The following is a 13,422-nucleotide window of genomic DNA, read 5'->3' as shown; positions in this document are numbered from 1 at the left end:
CAAAGCCATCTCTGCAGATTCTTTATACTATAGCGACTCCTTCACTTTCTTTATATTTACTCCACTTTATATATTTGTGAGTTGTCTATTTCCATCCTAGAAGGTAAGCTTCTTGAGAGCAGGGGCCGTGGCATTTACTCAATCTCCAGGACATACAATTGGTGCTTAGTAAATATTTGAGAGTTAATGAGGTGATGCATTTTGACAGCCACTCTGCTACTTCTCTGTACCAGGCCAAAGGCTTAGACAAGATCCCTGCTTTGGAGCACTCCCTTGTAGTCAGAGGTAAGAACCAGAGAACGGATCTGAGGCTTAACAGTGCAAGATGGCAGGAGCCCAATTCTGGGGGTGAGGGGTAGGGCGTGGTGGGTGTGTGTTGGGGAGAAGAGGCTCAGCGTTCCACGCTAAGGCTATCAAAGGCTCTCCTGACTTTAACTACAGGTGACAATCCTGTGGCCCCAAAGGCCTAGTTTTTTTTTCTTTTTCTTTTAAATCAATTTCATTCGCAGTGAATAGTGAGAAATTAAATGGATTCTTCGGACTAAGTAGATTGAGCTAGTTTTAAAATTAGCCAATTGCCAAGGCAGAAGAGTGAGGTATCTATTGGTACTTTTTCCACCGAAATTTGGCATCCGCGTAGCGTCGAACACCATTTGCAGCTGGGAAATACCTGTTACGTTCCCTGACCCTCGGTGTTCCTACGGGTTAAAAAAAAAAGTGCAAATGAAAGATTAGAAAATTATTATTTTTTTAAACACCAAACCCTTCATTCGTCTTCACGCTGCATTGTAACGCTGCATTGTAGCGACCTAAAGCAACTGCACAAAACCAGCCTTTCAGAGGCGAGGCGTACCCTGCAGAGGGAAGGGGCTGGCGGGCGGCCTAGGAGGGCGGGAGCTGGGCGAGCGGGCAGCTGCGAGCCCCGGCCCCGGGAGCCGCCCCTGCGCCCCGCGCCTCCTTTGCGGGGTCGGCGGCCCTCGCAGTAGGAGGCGGCTCTCCCGGGGCCTCGCTTCCTGCACCCACACGCGACTATAAAAGAACACGTTCAACTTTTTTGGGCCCCCTTCTTGCAAAACGCTCGCGTAACGAGCTCGCTGCAGTAACCGCTCCGGGTGCGGCACAGGCACTCGGGCTTCCGGAGCCGCGCAGCCAGGTTCGCGAGCAGCCGCGTCGGAGCCAGGCCCTGGGGGCAGTGCGCGGACGGGGGTGGGGCGGGGGCCGGCCCGAGGGCGGGGCGCAGGCGGGGGGCGGGGCCGGGCGCAGGCGGGGGGCGGGGCGGGCGCGGCGCGCGTGCGCATAACACTTCCTTGTTTGTCCCCGTGACTGCAGCGCGAGCGCCGCCCGCCCGCCCGCCTGCCTGCCGCGGGAGTCTGAGCTTCTTCAGTCGGGCCCGCGCCGCCGCCTGTCAGCGCGTCTGAGGAGGCAGCGCCGGCCGCCTGAGCCGCCCAGCCCGCGCACGCCCCAGCGGGCGGCCGGAGCCCAGACCCCCGCCGCGACCCCACGCGCAGCCGCGTCCCCTCCCCCTCCGCTGAGGAGCCGCTGTCGCCGGCATGAGCAGAGGGAGGCGGGTCCCAGAGAGCCCTCTGCCTCGCGCGCGGCTCGGAGTTTGAAGGGCCCCTCGCCGAGCGCCGCTGCCGCCGCCGCCTGCCTTCGCCCGCCTCCTTCCCTCCCTCCCGCCGCCGCCGGGGACGGGAGCCGCGCGCCAGGCCGGGCGGCGGGTGGCGGGCTGCGCGCCGGGGTTCATGAGCCGCCGGGCGGCCCGCGGCCCCGGGAGCCTGCGCCGTGACTCACCCCCCGCCCCCGCTTGTGTCTCGTCCCCCCGGCAGGATGCCGGACCAGATCTCTGTCTCGGAGTTCATCGCCGAGACCACCGAAGACTACAACTCGCCCACCACGTCCAGCTTCACCACGCGGCTGCACAACTGCAGGAACACCGTCACACTGCTGGAGGAGGTAGGTCGGGCCGGGACCCCGCGGTCCGCGCTCACCGCCGCCGCTGCGCTGCGGGAGGGTCTCCTCTCGCAGCTGTGAGGAAGGGGACGTGGGGGGCCGGGGGCGCCACACCCCCTTCAGGAGTCTCTCGGTGAATAAGGGACTTCGGACGAGCGGCCCCGTCCCCATCCCCCCGTCCTTTCCGGGGTCCTACGGTGTGAAAGGCCTGGGGGTTGGAGGTGGGAGAGGACTGAGCGAGCTGTGGGCACTCCGGGGAGCGCAGAAGAGGGAAGTCCTCTCCCTGGCAGGCACTGTTCAGCGCTTCCACATCTTCGTGACCCTCCTATAACCCTTGAGGTAGGTGGCGTCAGGCCACCGAGGGCACAGAGGCGAAGCAGCGCAGCCAAGGTCACCAGTAAGGGAGATGGGCAGTGAACGCACCTCTCAGCGGCCCGGCTGGGCCACGCCGGCGTAGCTGCGAAGGCAAGGACTGGTGGAAAAATCCCAAAGGAGCCAGAGAGAACTCGGGCTGGGACCGTCTCCACTCCAGCACTCCTCCCTGCTAGTCTCTGGTGCCTGAAGCCCAGATGGAAAGAGATCTGTGCACATAGGTTCCCACCCAGCTCCCCTAACCCAGAGGGTTTGGTAGGGCTCAGGGCTGCTGCGCCAGCAGGACCTGCCTGCGGGGACATCTGAGGCTGGGCAGGGACATCTAAGGCCGATGTAGCCGGCTTGAACTGACCAGAGAGGACGCAGGAAGGCCCAAGGCTATAGTCAGACAGCTCCACTTATCTGGACCCTTCGGAAAGCGTTGCGGGTGCGGGGGGGGGGGGGGGGCAGTGTGGGGGCAGGGCCAAGGCCAAATGGATTTTTTTTTTTTGAGACGGAGTTTCGCTCTTGTTACCCAGGTTAGAGTGCAATGGCGTGATCTCGGCTCACCGCAACCTCCGCCTCCTGGGTTCAGGCAATTCTCCTGCCTCAGCCTCCTGAGTAGCTGGGATTACAGGCACGCGCCACCATGCCCAGCTAATTTTTTGTATTTTTAGTAGAGACGGGGTTTCACCATGTTGACCAGGATGGTCTCGATCTCTTGACCTCGTGATCCACCCGCCTCGGCCTCCCAAAGTGCTGGGATTACAGGCGTGAGCCACCGCGCCCGGCCCATTTTCTTTAGAATTTTCAGTGAATTAATGATAGAGTGGCATGGGCAAGGAGGAACCTGCAAGCCAAGGAGCTGCAGAAGCCTCTGGGGCCAGGATAAAAATAGGATGTTTGCCTTGGAACTTAACATCATCAATAAGTGCCATAAAGCATCCCTCCCCTTCAAACGAGGAAAACGTATTTCAACTGAAAAAGGCAACTTTGGGTGGAAGGTAGGAAGGGAGATGGTTTTCCCTGGGTGGGTTATGCTGTGGCTGGTTTGTCTGAGGTCTGGGGAGCTCTTTCTAATGTAAGCCCCCTCCCCCCAAAGGACGGCCTTCTATAATATGGGGAAGCTTGGGCTTCTGTAGGCTGACTGCTCTTGAAATGAGCTTTGATACTCATGTTTCTACACAGGTAGAACTGGGATTCGGAAGTAGAGGGGTCCTAAATTTTAAGAGGGTAGAGACTTCTGTTAGTGCTGGGTCCTGTCTTGCCTGCTTGGTGCTGTGACTGCATGTGTCATTCGGTATGCTTCTAGAGTTCTCTCTGGAGTCATTATTGGGTGATGGGAGTGAATTGTGAAGCCGATGGAGAAACAGCACCTAACTAGGTTTGTTTGAAAACTAGAGGTAAATGGATTTTTTCTTTTCGGCTTTGAACTGCCAGTCTCTTACACTTGTTTGGCATTAAACAGAGTTGCTAGGCATTGAACCCCGTCATGGGTCTGTCCTTCACTTAATTTTAATAAATTGAAACATGCTGATACAGGAGCATTTTGCATCCCCTTTCTGTACTAATTGTATATATTTCTAAGGATGTGGCATTGATTAGACTGAGCTGTTATTTTCCTTCTAGATAAGTTCTTTAGTGCCTGCTAATAGAGCTGTCAGTTATTTTAACGTTCTCTTCCTGCACATTGAGATAGTGTTGCTGTGTTCTGTTTGTGAAGGGTGTGATAAAGTTAAGTATTTGGTGATGCTGTTTGTAGGGGTGTGCGAACATATTTTGCAGCAATCCTGGAGTAGAGGGTTAATGTTAAATTACATGCAGTTGCTGTTGATATTAGTTTAAGGTTACTAAATTTAAAAGCAATTAAAGCAGGTTTTTTTTTTTTTTTTTTTTTTTTAGTGAGACATACTGTTGTAAGATTAGGTAGAAAAATAGATTTAACTATAATGCAAGTGTGGTCACCTACGAACTTGGAACCAGGCTAGAAGTTCAAAATGTCATGTTACAGTACATCGATGATACCCATGTTCTCAAAAACATAACAATAAATGTTTCATTAAGGATGGCGCAATAATTTTATAATTCTTCTGAGCTTGAGTAAGGTATTGGTCAGGAAAACATTGTCTCTAGTCTGCATATTTTAATTCTTGAGGTTGGACTCTGTTTTATATAGGTGTAAAAGGTACACTTTAGGTTATTTTACTGATGGATAGCTACCATTGTTGAATTTTAATTTTTCCCTCTATGCTTACATATGTGCAGGTGGTGCCTTATTACAATATCTTAGGTGATCATAATTCAGTTTTTTAAAAATGGGCTTAAGATTACCACACTCAAAATAAAAGAAAAATGTTGTGGGGGGCACACCACAAAATCTTGTTGGCATATACTTTACAAGTGAGATATTTGAAAACTTTAAGAATGTGGCTTGTGTTATTTTGTGGTTATTCTTAGGAAGAGAACTTTTGGGTACTTTTTGGTGATATGGAAACTCCGGAATAGGAATTAATTTGGGTAACTTGGAATTCTCTCTTTAAAAAAATATTTTCCTAGTTCTAGTAAGTACCTTCCTGTTTGTTTATGACCTTTTTTGCTCTTTGGATCACTAATTAACATACATGGAGCTCAACTGAAAAACTGTTAGATCTCCAGGATTGGAGCCCCAAATTAACCCACACTCTCTCCTCAACTATGTCTCCTTGGTAAAGAATGTGGTGTGTTATGCAGATGTTGGTGCTTTTAGTTATATCTCTGTAATGAGCACTCTGGGAAGTAGATCAGAAACATATGATAGGAAAGGCTGGATACAATGGCTCATACCTGTAATCTCAGCACTTTGGGAGGCTGAGGCAGGTGGATCATTTGAGGTCAGGAGTTCGAGACCAGCCTGGCCAACATAAGGAAATCCCATCTCTACAAAAAAAATTAACCAGGCATGATGGTGGCGCATGCATGTAGTCCCAGCTACTTGGGAGGCTGAGGCAGGAAAATCATATAAACCCGGGAGGCCGAGATTACAATGAGCCAAGATCACACCACTGCACACCAGCTTGGGTGCCAAAGTGAGACTATGTCTCAAAAAAAAATAAACATGGTAAGAAGAGGCAAAAAGGAGTTTACTACTGGGCTTCACCTTTTGGGGCAAAGTGTTACACATGGCTGTGGGGGTCACGGTTTGGCTGGCACACAGTGAGTGGCTACCTTGGGGAGGCAGGAATGGATCAGCTAGTATTCTGCTAAGATTTTGTCTTGGTGTGTGCATGTTTTCTAAGCAAAAACCCAGTGTTTTATTTATTCAGCAATGAAAACACACTGATATGTGCCATTTTACTCATGACCATTTGTAAGTTACGAGTAATTGACTAGGAGAATATAAGCGTTTTCCCTAAACAGGAGCAGGCAGGCATTTTAGGACCACTGTGACCCAGACATTAGAAGGGTCCCTCCATTTAAAGGCATAGAGTGTCTAATTCTTAGTACCTTTGAAGGAGAGAGTGTCTAACATGATAAATGAAGGTCTATTTGGGTATTTTATATTGAGGCATATTTTAATTTAGTGGCAATGAAGGAGGCAAGTTCTGCCCATTTATTGAGCAGCTGCTTATACCAGGCCTGCCGTAGACACATGGCATAAATGCTTACATTTACCTCTCATATGAGCTCTCTGAAACAGGGACAATTATCATCTCCATTTTATAGGAAAGAAAATTGAGGCTGAGAGAGATGAAATGATTTGTGTCTAAGGTCAAGTGGTTAGTAAATAAATTGGAGTTTAAAAATCTCACCTGTTCTCCCCCTAAAACAGGGTCTCACACTGTCACCCAGGCTGGAGTGCAGTGGTGCGATCTCGGCTCACTGCAGCCTCCACCTCCCAGGTTTAAGCGATTCTACCACTCTGCCTCCCGGGTGACTGGGACTACAATTGCATGCCATCATGTCTGGCTAATTTTTGTATTTCTAGTAGAGACGAGTTTTCACCATATTGGCCAGGCTGGTCTCAAACTCCTGACTTCAAGTGATCCGGCTGCCTCAGCCTCCCAAAGTACTGAGATTACAGGCATGAGCCATCACGCCGGACCCAGAGTTTAGAAATCTTAAAACAGTTAAGACATAAAATAGGTATTCTAAATGTCTACAAAACATATTTCAGTGGCTTTGTAGGGAACATAGGAGACTTTGCTCTCATTGCACTTGCAAGTTTTGGTTTCATTAAACAGATGCCTAAGTTCCTTGGAGGCTTAGTGTTTCTTCATGTTTGTATTTCAGAGAGTTCTTTTTTTTTTTTTTTTTTTTTTTTTTTGAGACGGAGTTTCGCTCTTGATACCCAGGCTGGAGTGCAATGGCGCGATCTCGGCTCACCGCAACCTCCGCCTCCTGGGTTCAGGCAATTCTCCTGCCTCAGCCTCCTGAGTAGCTGGGATTACAGGCACGCGCCACCGTGCCCAGCTAATTTTTTGTATTAGTAGAGACGGGGTTTCACCATGTTGACCAGGATGGTCTCGATCTCTTGACCTCGTGATCCACCCGCCTCGGCCTCCCAAAGTGCTGGGATTACAGGCTTGAGCCACCGCGCCCGGCCTCAGAGAGTTCTTAATAGTGATACTTAAATATACTATTTTTTTCCCTGTACTTTCATATATTTGGATATGAGTTTTCAGATTTAAATATGGGAACTCATTTGGGTATAATCCGTGAACAGCATTTGTTCAACACATTTTTGGGGAGCCCCTGCTATATACAAGTCATTTTCCAAGTCCTCCTGAGGTATTGGGGTTATCTGGATTGTATCACGGCGAAGCTAGTGGTCTTTAAGAAATAAAGAAATAAGGCTAACACTCCTAACAGGGTAGAAAGGGGCAGTTCATAGGGGAAGGAAATAGTATAGAACATTCATCCTAGGAATACAAATGAAATCGCTCAAATTACCATGTAGTCAATATACAGATTGTTCAGTGCCCCTTATGTGCCCAGCAGTGTGCTAGTCCCAGGGATACAATGATCAAGAACCCTGCCTTCAAGAAATGCAGTCTAAAAGTTTTCTTAAGGGAGCTGTCAATCAAGTGTGGGTCTGGCATTGGAGGCTTTTTTTTTAACGTATTCATCTTTCTGAAGACATAGAAATGTTTGATAAAATGAATGAATATGTGGAATGTAGATTCAGTATCAAGATCTATCTCATAACAGTAACATTCCTACTATGTGCAAACCCTGTACATACTATTTATTTAATACTTTTCTTCATTCTACTATTATCAGTGGCCCCATTTTATAGATGAAGAAACAGGATTACAGCAGTTAAATATTTTGCCCAAGTCATACAAACCAGTATCAGATTTGGGATTTATTGAGTCCTCTTGCAGGCCAATCAGACTTCGTTTATTTTCCTCACCTTCCATTTAAGTTTCAACCTTCATCGACGTGCTTTTGGGTGTCTTCCATGCTGATGTTAGAGGTCATCAGTCTGATAAATACTGTTAGGTCCTTAAGTGTTTTCCTGTGGAATCTTACGCATGGGAATTCTGTGGTCGGGGCGTGACATCTGATCTCGTTCATCAGCTCCCCTTGCTTAAGAATGCAAGTGCATTACCTCTTAAATTTTGAAAGCTGGTAAACTTAATAGGAAGTGCTACTGTATATTGCAGCTGCTAAACTTAAGGAGCCCATTAATTACCCCCAAGGAGATTATAGTCTTAAAAAAAACTCAGGACGGATTTAGATAAAATCAAGATTTATGCTTTTGCTTAAGGTAGAGAAAGTATGTTTGCTTCTGTCTTTGACCTCCTGAAGATATTACAGCAAAAGGCAAACAAATCTTCCCATAATGCTCTGTTCCACACAGAAGTCAAGGCTCTGGCCCAAGCTTTTGACCCAGTCTGGGGGTACTTAACGATGAGTTTTTTCTGGGTGAAACCAGCAAAGGTCCGTGAGTGTATGTATCTGTTCACAGAATAAAAGGGAGAAGGAAATTTTGGGTGTTGGAACTCATGCTCTTTCTAAAACATGGCACAAACCTGTTAGCCAGATATTCCATGCTAATGCTTTTTGTCCTTCTGATATGGTTTGGATTTTTGTCCCTTCCAAATCTCAAGTTGAAACATAATCCCCAGTGTTGGAGGTGGGGCTTGGTGGGATGTGATTGGATCATGGGGGTAGATGCTTCATGAATGGATTAGCATTATCATCCCCTTGATGATAAGTGAATTCTTGCTCAGTTCTCATGAGTTCATGAGTTCCAGTTTTTTAAAAGTCTGGGTCCTCTACTTTCTCTCTCCCTTGTTCCTGCTTTTGATATGTGATATGCCTGCTCCCACTTCTTCTCCCTGATGCCTCCCCATAAACCAAGCAGATGCCAGCGCCATGTTTGTACAGCCTGCAGAATTTCCTTTATAAATTACCCAGTCTCAGATATTCCTTTATAACAACACAAAAACTGCCTCATACACCTTCAAATTCATCTTTGGGGTTTAAAAATTTTTTATACCTATCATCCAATGAAAGCTTATTCTAGTGGTATTCTTATTATTGCTTTATATATGAATATACAAAGGCTCAGAGACATTAAATGACTTGTCCAAGCTCACACAGTGGTTAATGGTAGACTTGGGCTCTGAATGCAGAATCTCTGCATTGAAAACCCATTCTTTTTCTTCTGTATTTCTCTGTGTTTTATGCTTCCTCTCTGCCAGTTTTTTTTGCCTTGCAAGACCCATGAGAAAGGCATCTATTAATTATTTTTCTTATCTCTATTTGATTTCTAGTGCTAGAGAGAAACAGTTTGGGAGAGGGAAGAAAAATGAAAAGACAGTTGCTTTTCTCTAGTCTTCTGAGACCTCTTGCTGGACCTCTCTTTAAATCTCTGCCTTTTGTCATCAAAGACAGTGCTGCCAGCAGTCCTCTTTGGACTGGACAGATGTGAAAATGACCCTGTTGCTTCCAGCTCCCTCTGGCATGCTTCGTCTTGGACTGTTGACCCAACCTTATTTGCCTATGAGCTGCCCAGAGCCTTGGCTAAAGAATCACTACTCTCAGTTTCAGTTTCTGCCGGGCTCTCTGGCTCTCTGCTTCTGGCTTCCTGGCCATACAACAGCCATGTGTTTTTGCTAGGTGTCAGTTATTTAGGGAATTGCTAAGTGTCCAAGTAAAAGGGACCTTGGAGAATATCTAGTCTGAGATTTGTTAGCCTGGAAGCCTGATCTCCAAAAGGCTCATGAAAGCTGTGATGGGGGCCTATAGCTGCTTTGCAGAGAAATTGGTGGACACTGCTAGTAACTTAGTTTGGCATAACTCTCATGCCAGATGTGTTTGATTTTTGGCTGAAATGCATCAGCTTGGTGGTGTAGCACTAATTATCTTCTGCTGATCAGATGCATGGATTGCCAGTTACAAAGTGGAAAAGCAAAGTGTTACCTCATTCAGGTGATTGGCTTCCTAGAAGGGCTTTGTATCTCCGTGGGAGAAACCTCATGAATGATGGGACCCACCAGAACTAGTTTAGTCCTATTGCTTTGAGAGGTGGAGACTGAGACCCAAAGATGAGAAGGAAACCATGCAGAAATTTGAATTCAGGGCTGCTAACTCCCAACTCAGGGCTCTTTGCACTCTGCTGTTTAACAGGGCGGTGGGGACGGGCAATACACGATTCAGTGTCCTCCCCAGTGTCACTCTGTGGAACTTGCTTCTAGGTAGAAAGAGTAGAGGATAAACCGTAAGTTTGGAACTGGATCTTGCTTGCCCAGTCTGCTGACATTAAGTCCTGGTCTCAGAAGACATGCTGTGCAAGGCCACAGTAGCCTTTCCTGATGTCAGGCTACGAGCCTTTCATCAGAAGCCATTTGTGGTGTTGGATGTTCAAACTCTATGCAGACCTTTAAAGCTTTCATTGTCTATTTGTCCAGGGAGCCTCAGAGAGATGGTTTCCATTATATGTAACCTAGTCATTTAGGGACTAAAGCCAGATCTTGGTCTTGGCCATTTCCACATGTATTATTTAAGCATGAGTAAGGTTTGGGGCTAGAGATCACTTCATGTCTAAGCCTCCGTTTTCCCATTTGATAAATAAATGACATTGCTTTTTGAGTATTAAAGGAGACAATGCATGGAAAGCACTCATCAGGTGACTTAATGTGTTGGTAATGCATGGCCCTATGGGCTTCAAGGGAGAGGTAGATCGGCAGGACTGCTCTGTATTGAGGACCAGTGGCGATATTTGGGTTGAGGAGGGTGAAATTCTCTTGCTTAGGTTAATTACATCTCTATTACTTCTAGCGTGTGTTGGGCAAGTTACTGAGCCTTACTGTGTCCTGCTTTCCTCATGGGGATAAGTACCTACCTCTCAGTGAGTCAGTATCTGTAAAGTGCTTACAACAGTTCCTGGTGTGCTAAATGCTCTATAAATGATTGTTCTTATTATCCTTGTTGCTATTGCCCTGTATTATTGCATTAGACCATTACATGTGTAACTGAGAAAATGAGACTTGGTAGACTCATTTTTGAAGGGTGAAGTCATGAGGTCAGATGACAGAGAGATGAAGTCAGGTGTGTGAACATCAAGGACCTAGATTGGGGAGGCACAGATGAAACTAAAGAGGAGACTGGGACAACACCAAACACTGACGATTGTGGGCCATGGTCACAGCCAGTTTGATCTGAAGCAGTCAGTCAACTCAGTGTAACTGTATAGTCAGCCCTTAGTGGGCCCTATACTCTCTGAAGTAAGGGAACCAGTGACCAGTGCTGCCCGCTTTGACCCAGGCCAGACTGATGGGCTCTACCAGTGCAACCGCATTGCCCATGCTTCCTCGTTTCATTGCTGTAATCTTTCTCCTTGCTTCTATACCCCACTTGTTGAGTCCCCTCCGTTGGTTGGTCAAAGCTGCCCTTTCTGATTCTTGCTGGGGCTTTGGGGTAATGAGCTGTTTTCTCTGTTACGTAATAAATGCAGGTATCTATTATGTACTTACGTAATTGATTGATTGTGTTCATTTGTGGAGAGGTGAAACATTTATGCCCTGACTGGTACAGAGCATGGCAGCTAGCTTATGTGCTTTATTGATTACAGCTTGAAGCACTGAGACCACAAGGAATTCTATTTTGGTTTGGAGGCAGGAGCCTTAAAGCAAAAGGGATCTCTCCTTGAATTTTCATTTCTGTGTGCTTCACATCTTGTTTTCAGTGTCAGTAAGATGAGTTTTAATTATTTGTGGGTAGGAGTTAGGTCAGATCAGGAGACACTTGACTCTACTTAGTCTTAACAGAATCCGGTAGTTCACCGTAGGCTCTTTCCAGCCCAGAGCCTTGTCTGAACAGCCCTGTGGCATCGTACTGTTTGTGGTCAGTTATGTAAGAACTGAATTTTAATGCCAAGCTATGGTATAATTTTCCCCCAAAGAACTGGAATATGTGTCCCTTTGATAAGACAGCACCCAATTTAGCCACTTACAAGCTGGGAAAAGGAGGTAAAGCCCAAAAGACGACTACATTTTGGCACCAACTGTTACAGAAAGCAGAGTTGGGTAAGTCAATCTAGGCCATCCCTTTCACTGCCAGATGCGTTTTGGTTGGAGGAAAATGTAAGCTCTTCTTAGCTCTATTATTAAAACAGCCTGGATATCTTGCATTTCTGTAGCATTGTACCCAAAGGCTAGGGTCAGGTTTGCCATGTCCCCAGTGCCTGGTATAGCACCCAGCACGCAGTGGGCTGTAAGTATAGTGATGACTATGTTATTATGATGCACATACTATAGAACTGGAAAAGGCCTTAGAGACCATCTAGACCAGCTCTTCTTTTTGTGGATGAGGAAGCTGAGGCCCAGAAAACCCACGTGTTAGGCTGTTTTGTTGTAACAGATTCCTTCCCCTCCCCCAGCAAAATGAAATACATTAGTTAAAGCAAAATGGGGACTTACTGGAAGGATTCATGGGAGTATTTTACGAAACACGAGGGACAAGAATGAAACAAAATGAGGGTGTTCTCTTTGGGGCAAATGGTAGATGATGATAACTCTGGCACTAAATTACTCCCAGCTCCAGTGCCCTATACCACATTGGTGTCTGCCTGATTCTGGGGCAGGCATATCTGGGAAGGAGGATTGGATTGACCCCACTTGGGTCAGGAGATCACCTTTGCTCCACTCAGCTTTGGCCAGGATGAGAGGGTTATGTGATGGATGGGGCTAAGTCCTCCCCTTCAGCCTGGGGGTGATGGTGGTCCTCAGAGGAGAGTAGGAGGATAGGGAAGCATACCATTTATACCCAGATCGCACAGCAAATCTGGGACTAGATCCAGTTCTTTTGGCCTCATCTTCATTTTTCGTTGACATGACAATTAAATGGAAATGATGGTACCTCACAGCTGTTGGGAGAACCAGTAGGAATATAAGGGAGGCAGATGCCTGGCACTCAGACACTTGGAAGATGTTACTCTGCCCTTCCCTCTGCAAGTCTCACCTCCCCTTGATCCTTTCTGCTGTGTATTCATTTGGGATACTTGGAATGACTGTGGTCAGAGCATTGTGCTGCCTAGTTTTAGCTTTGCTGATGTGGTAAGGAAAGATCAGCATCCCACATAGGGTATGGCCAGAGAAGAAACATCCCATTGCCACTAAATCCAAAGTGATGGCATGGTGGTCTTTAAATAATCCTTATACCTAGGATGGATGGAAGACCAGGCAGGGCAACTTGGCTCTATTGGGGAAAATTTCTGTTTTGATTGGTTTTTCCTCAGTGTTAAATAAGGGAGCCTGGTTAAAGGTCCGGTGAGGACTAATGGCTTTACTTCCATTGAACAGCTTCTTCACTGCCCAGTTACACACGAAATAAAATTTGATTGTCTTCGTTGTTTTGAAATGTTGAGAGCCTTCCTTTGTGTTTCATTAATCACTTTTTTATGATGCCCATTTCCTTTCCTTGTAATGTTTATTCACATTAATAGCATTTACGTAAAATTAGATACTCCTTATTTCCACAAAGTGCAAATCAAAATAAGCACTCACTGCTGGCCCAGCAGATGCTGCTGCTGCTTTAATAATAGTAATATTTTTCATAGCAAGGCAAGTGAATGCACTGCCTCCCAATAAATAAAATCCTGCCAAGTCAGTGCTGTCACATCCCAAGGCTTCT

General features: G+C 46.8%; 1 protein-coding gene across 3 annotated transcripts in view; it reads left to right on the top strand.

Annotated features, from left to right (window-relative positions):
• ASAP1 (ArfGAP with SH3 domain, ankyrin repeat and PH domain 1) overlaps window positions 1–13,422 on the top strand; it is a 366,160-nt gene that overhangs the window by 43,034 nt on the left and 309,704 nt on the right. For 2 of the 3 annotated variants that reach the window (XM_064384600.1, XM_064384599.1), the window contains exon 2: window positions 1,827–1,953. The exons of the other annotated variant lie outside the window; for it this stretch is intronic. In XM_064384600.1, coding sequence (XP_064240670.1) covers window positions 1,827–1,953 — 127 coding nt within the window. The remainder of the gene's footprint in view (window positions 1–1,826; window positions 1,954–13,422) is intronic. 3 annotated transcript variants of the gene reach the window in all.

Source organism: Aotus nancymaae, unplaced genomic scaffold (genome assembly GCF_030222135.1).
Source record: "Aotus nancymaae isolate 86718 unplaced genomic scaffold, 86718_ANA_hifiasm-v0.15.2.pri h1tg000036l, whole genome shotgun sequence".
Lineage (NCBI taxonomy): Eukaryota > Metazoa > Chordata > Mammalia > Primates > Aotidae > Aotus > Aotus nancymaae.
The sequence above is the reverse complement of the archived record's forward strand: the minus strand, read 5'-3'. Positions and strand labels throughout refer to the sequence as shown.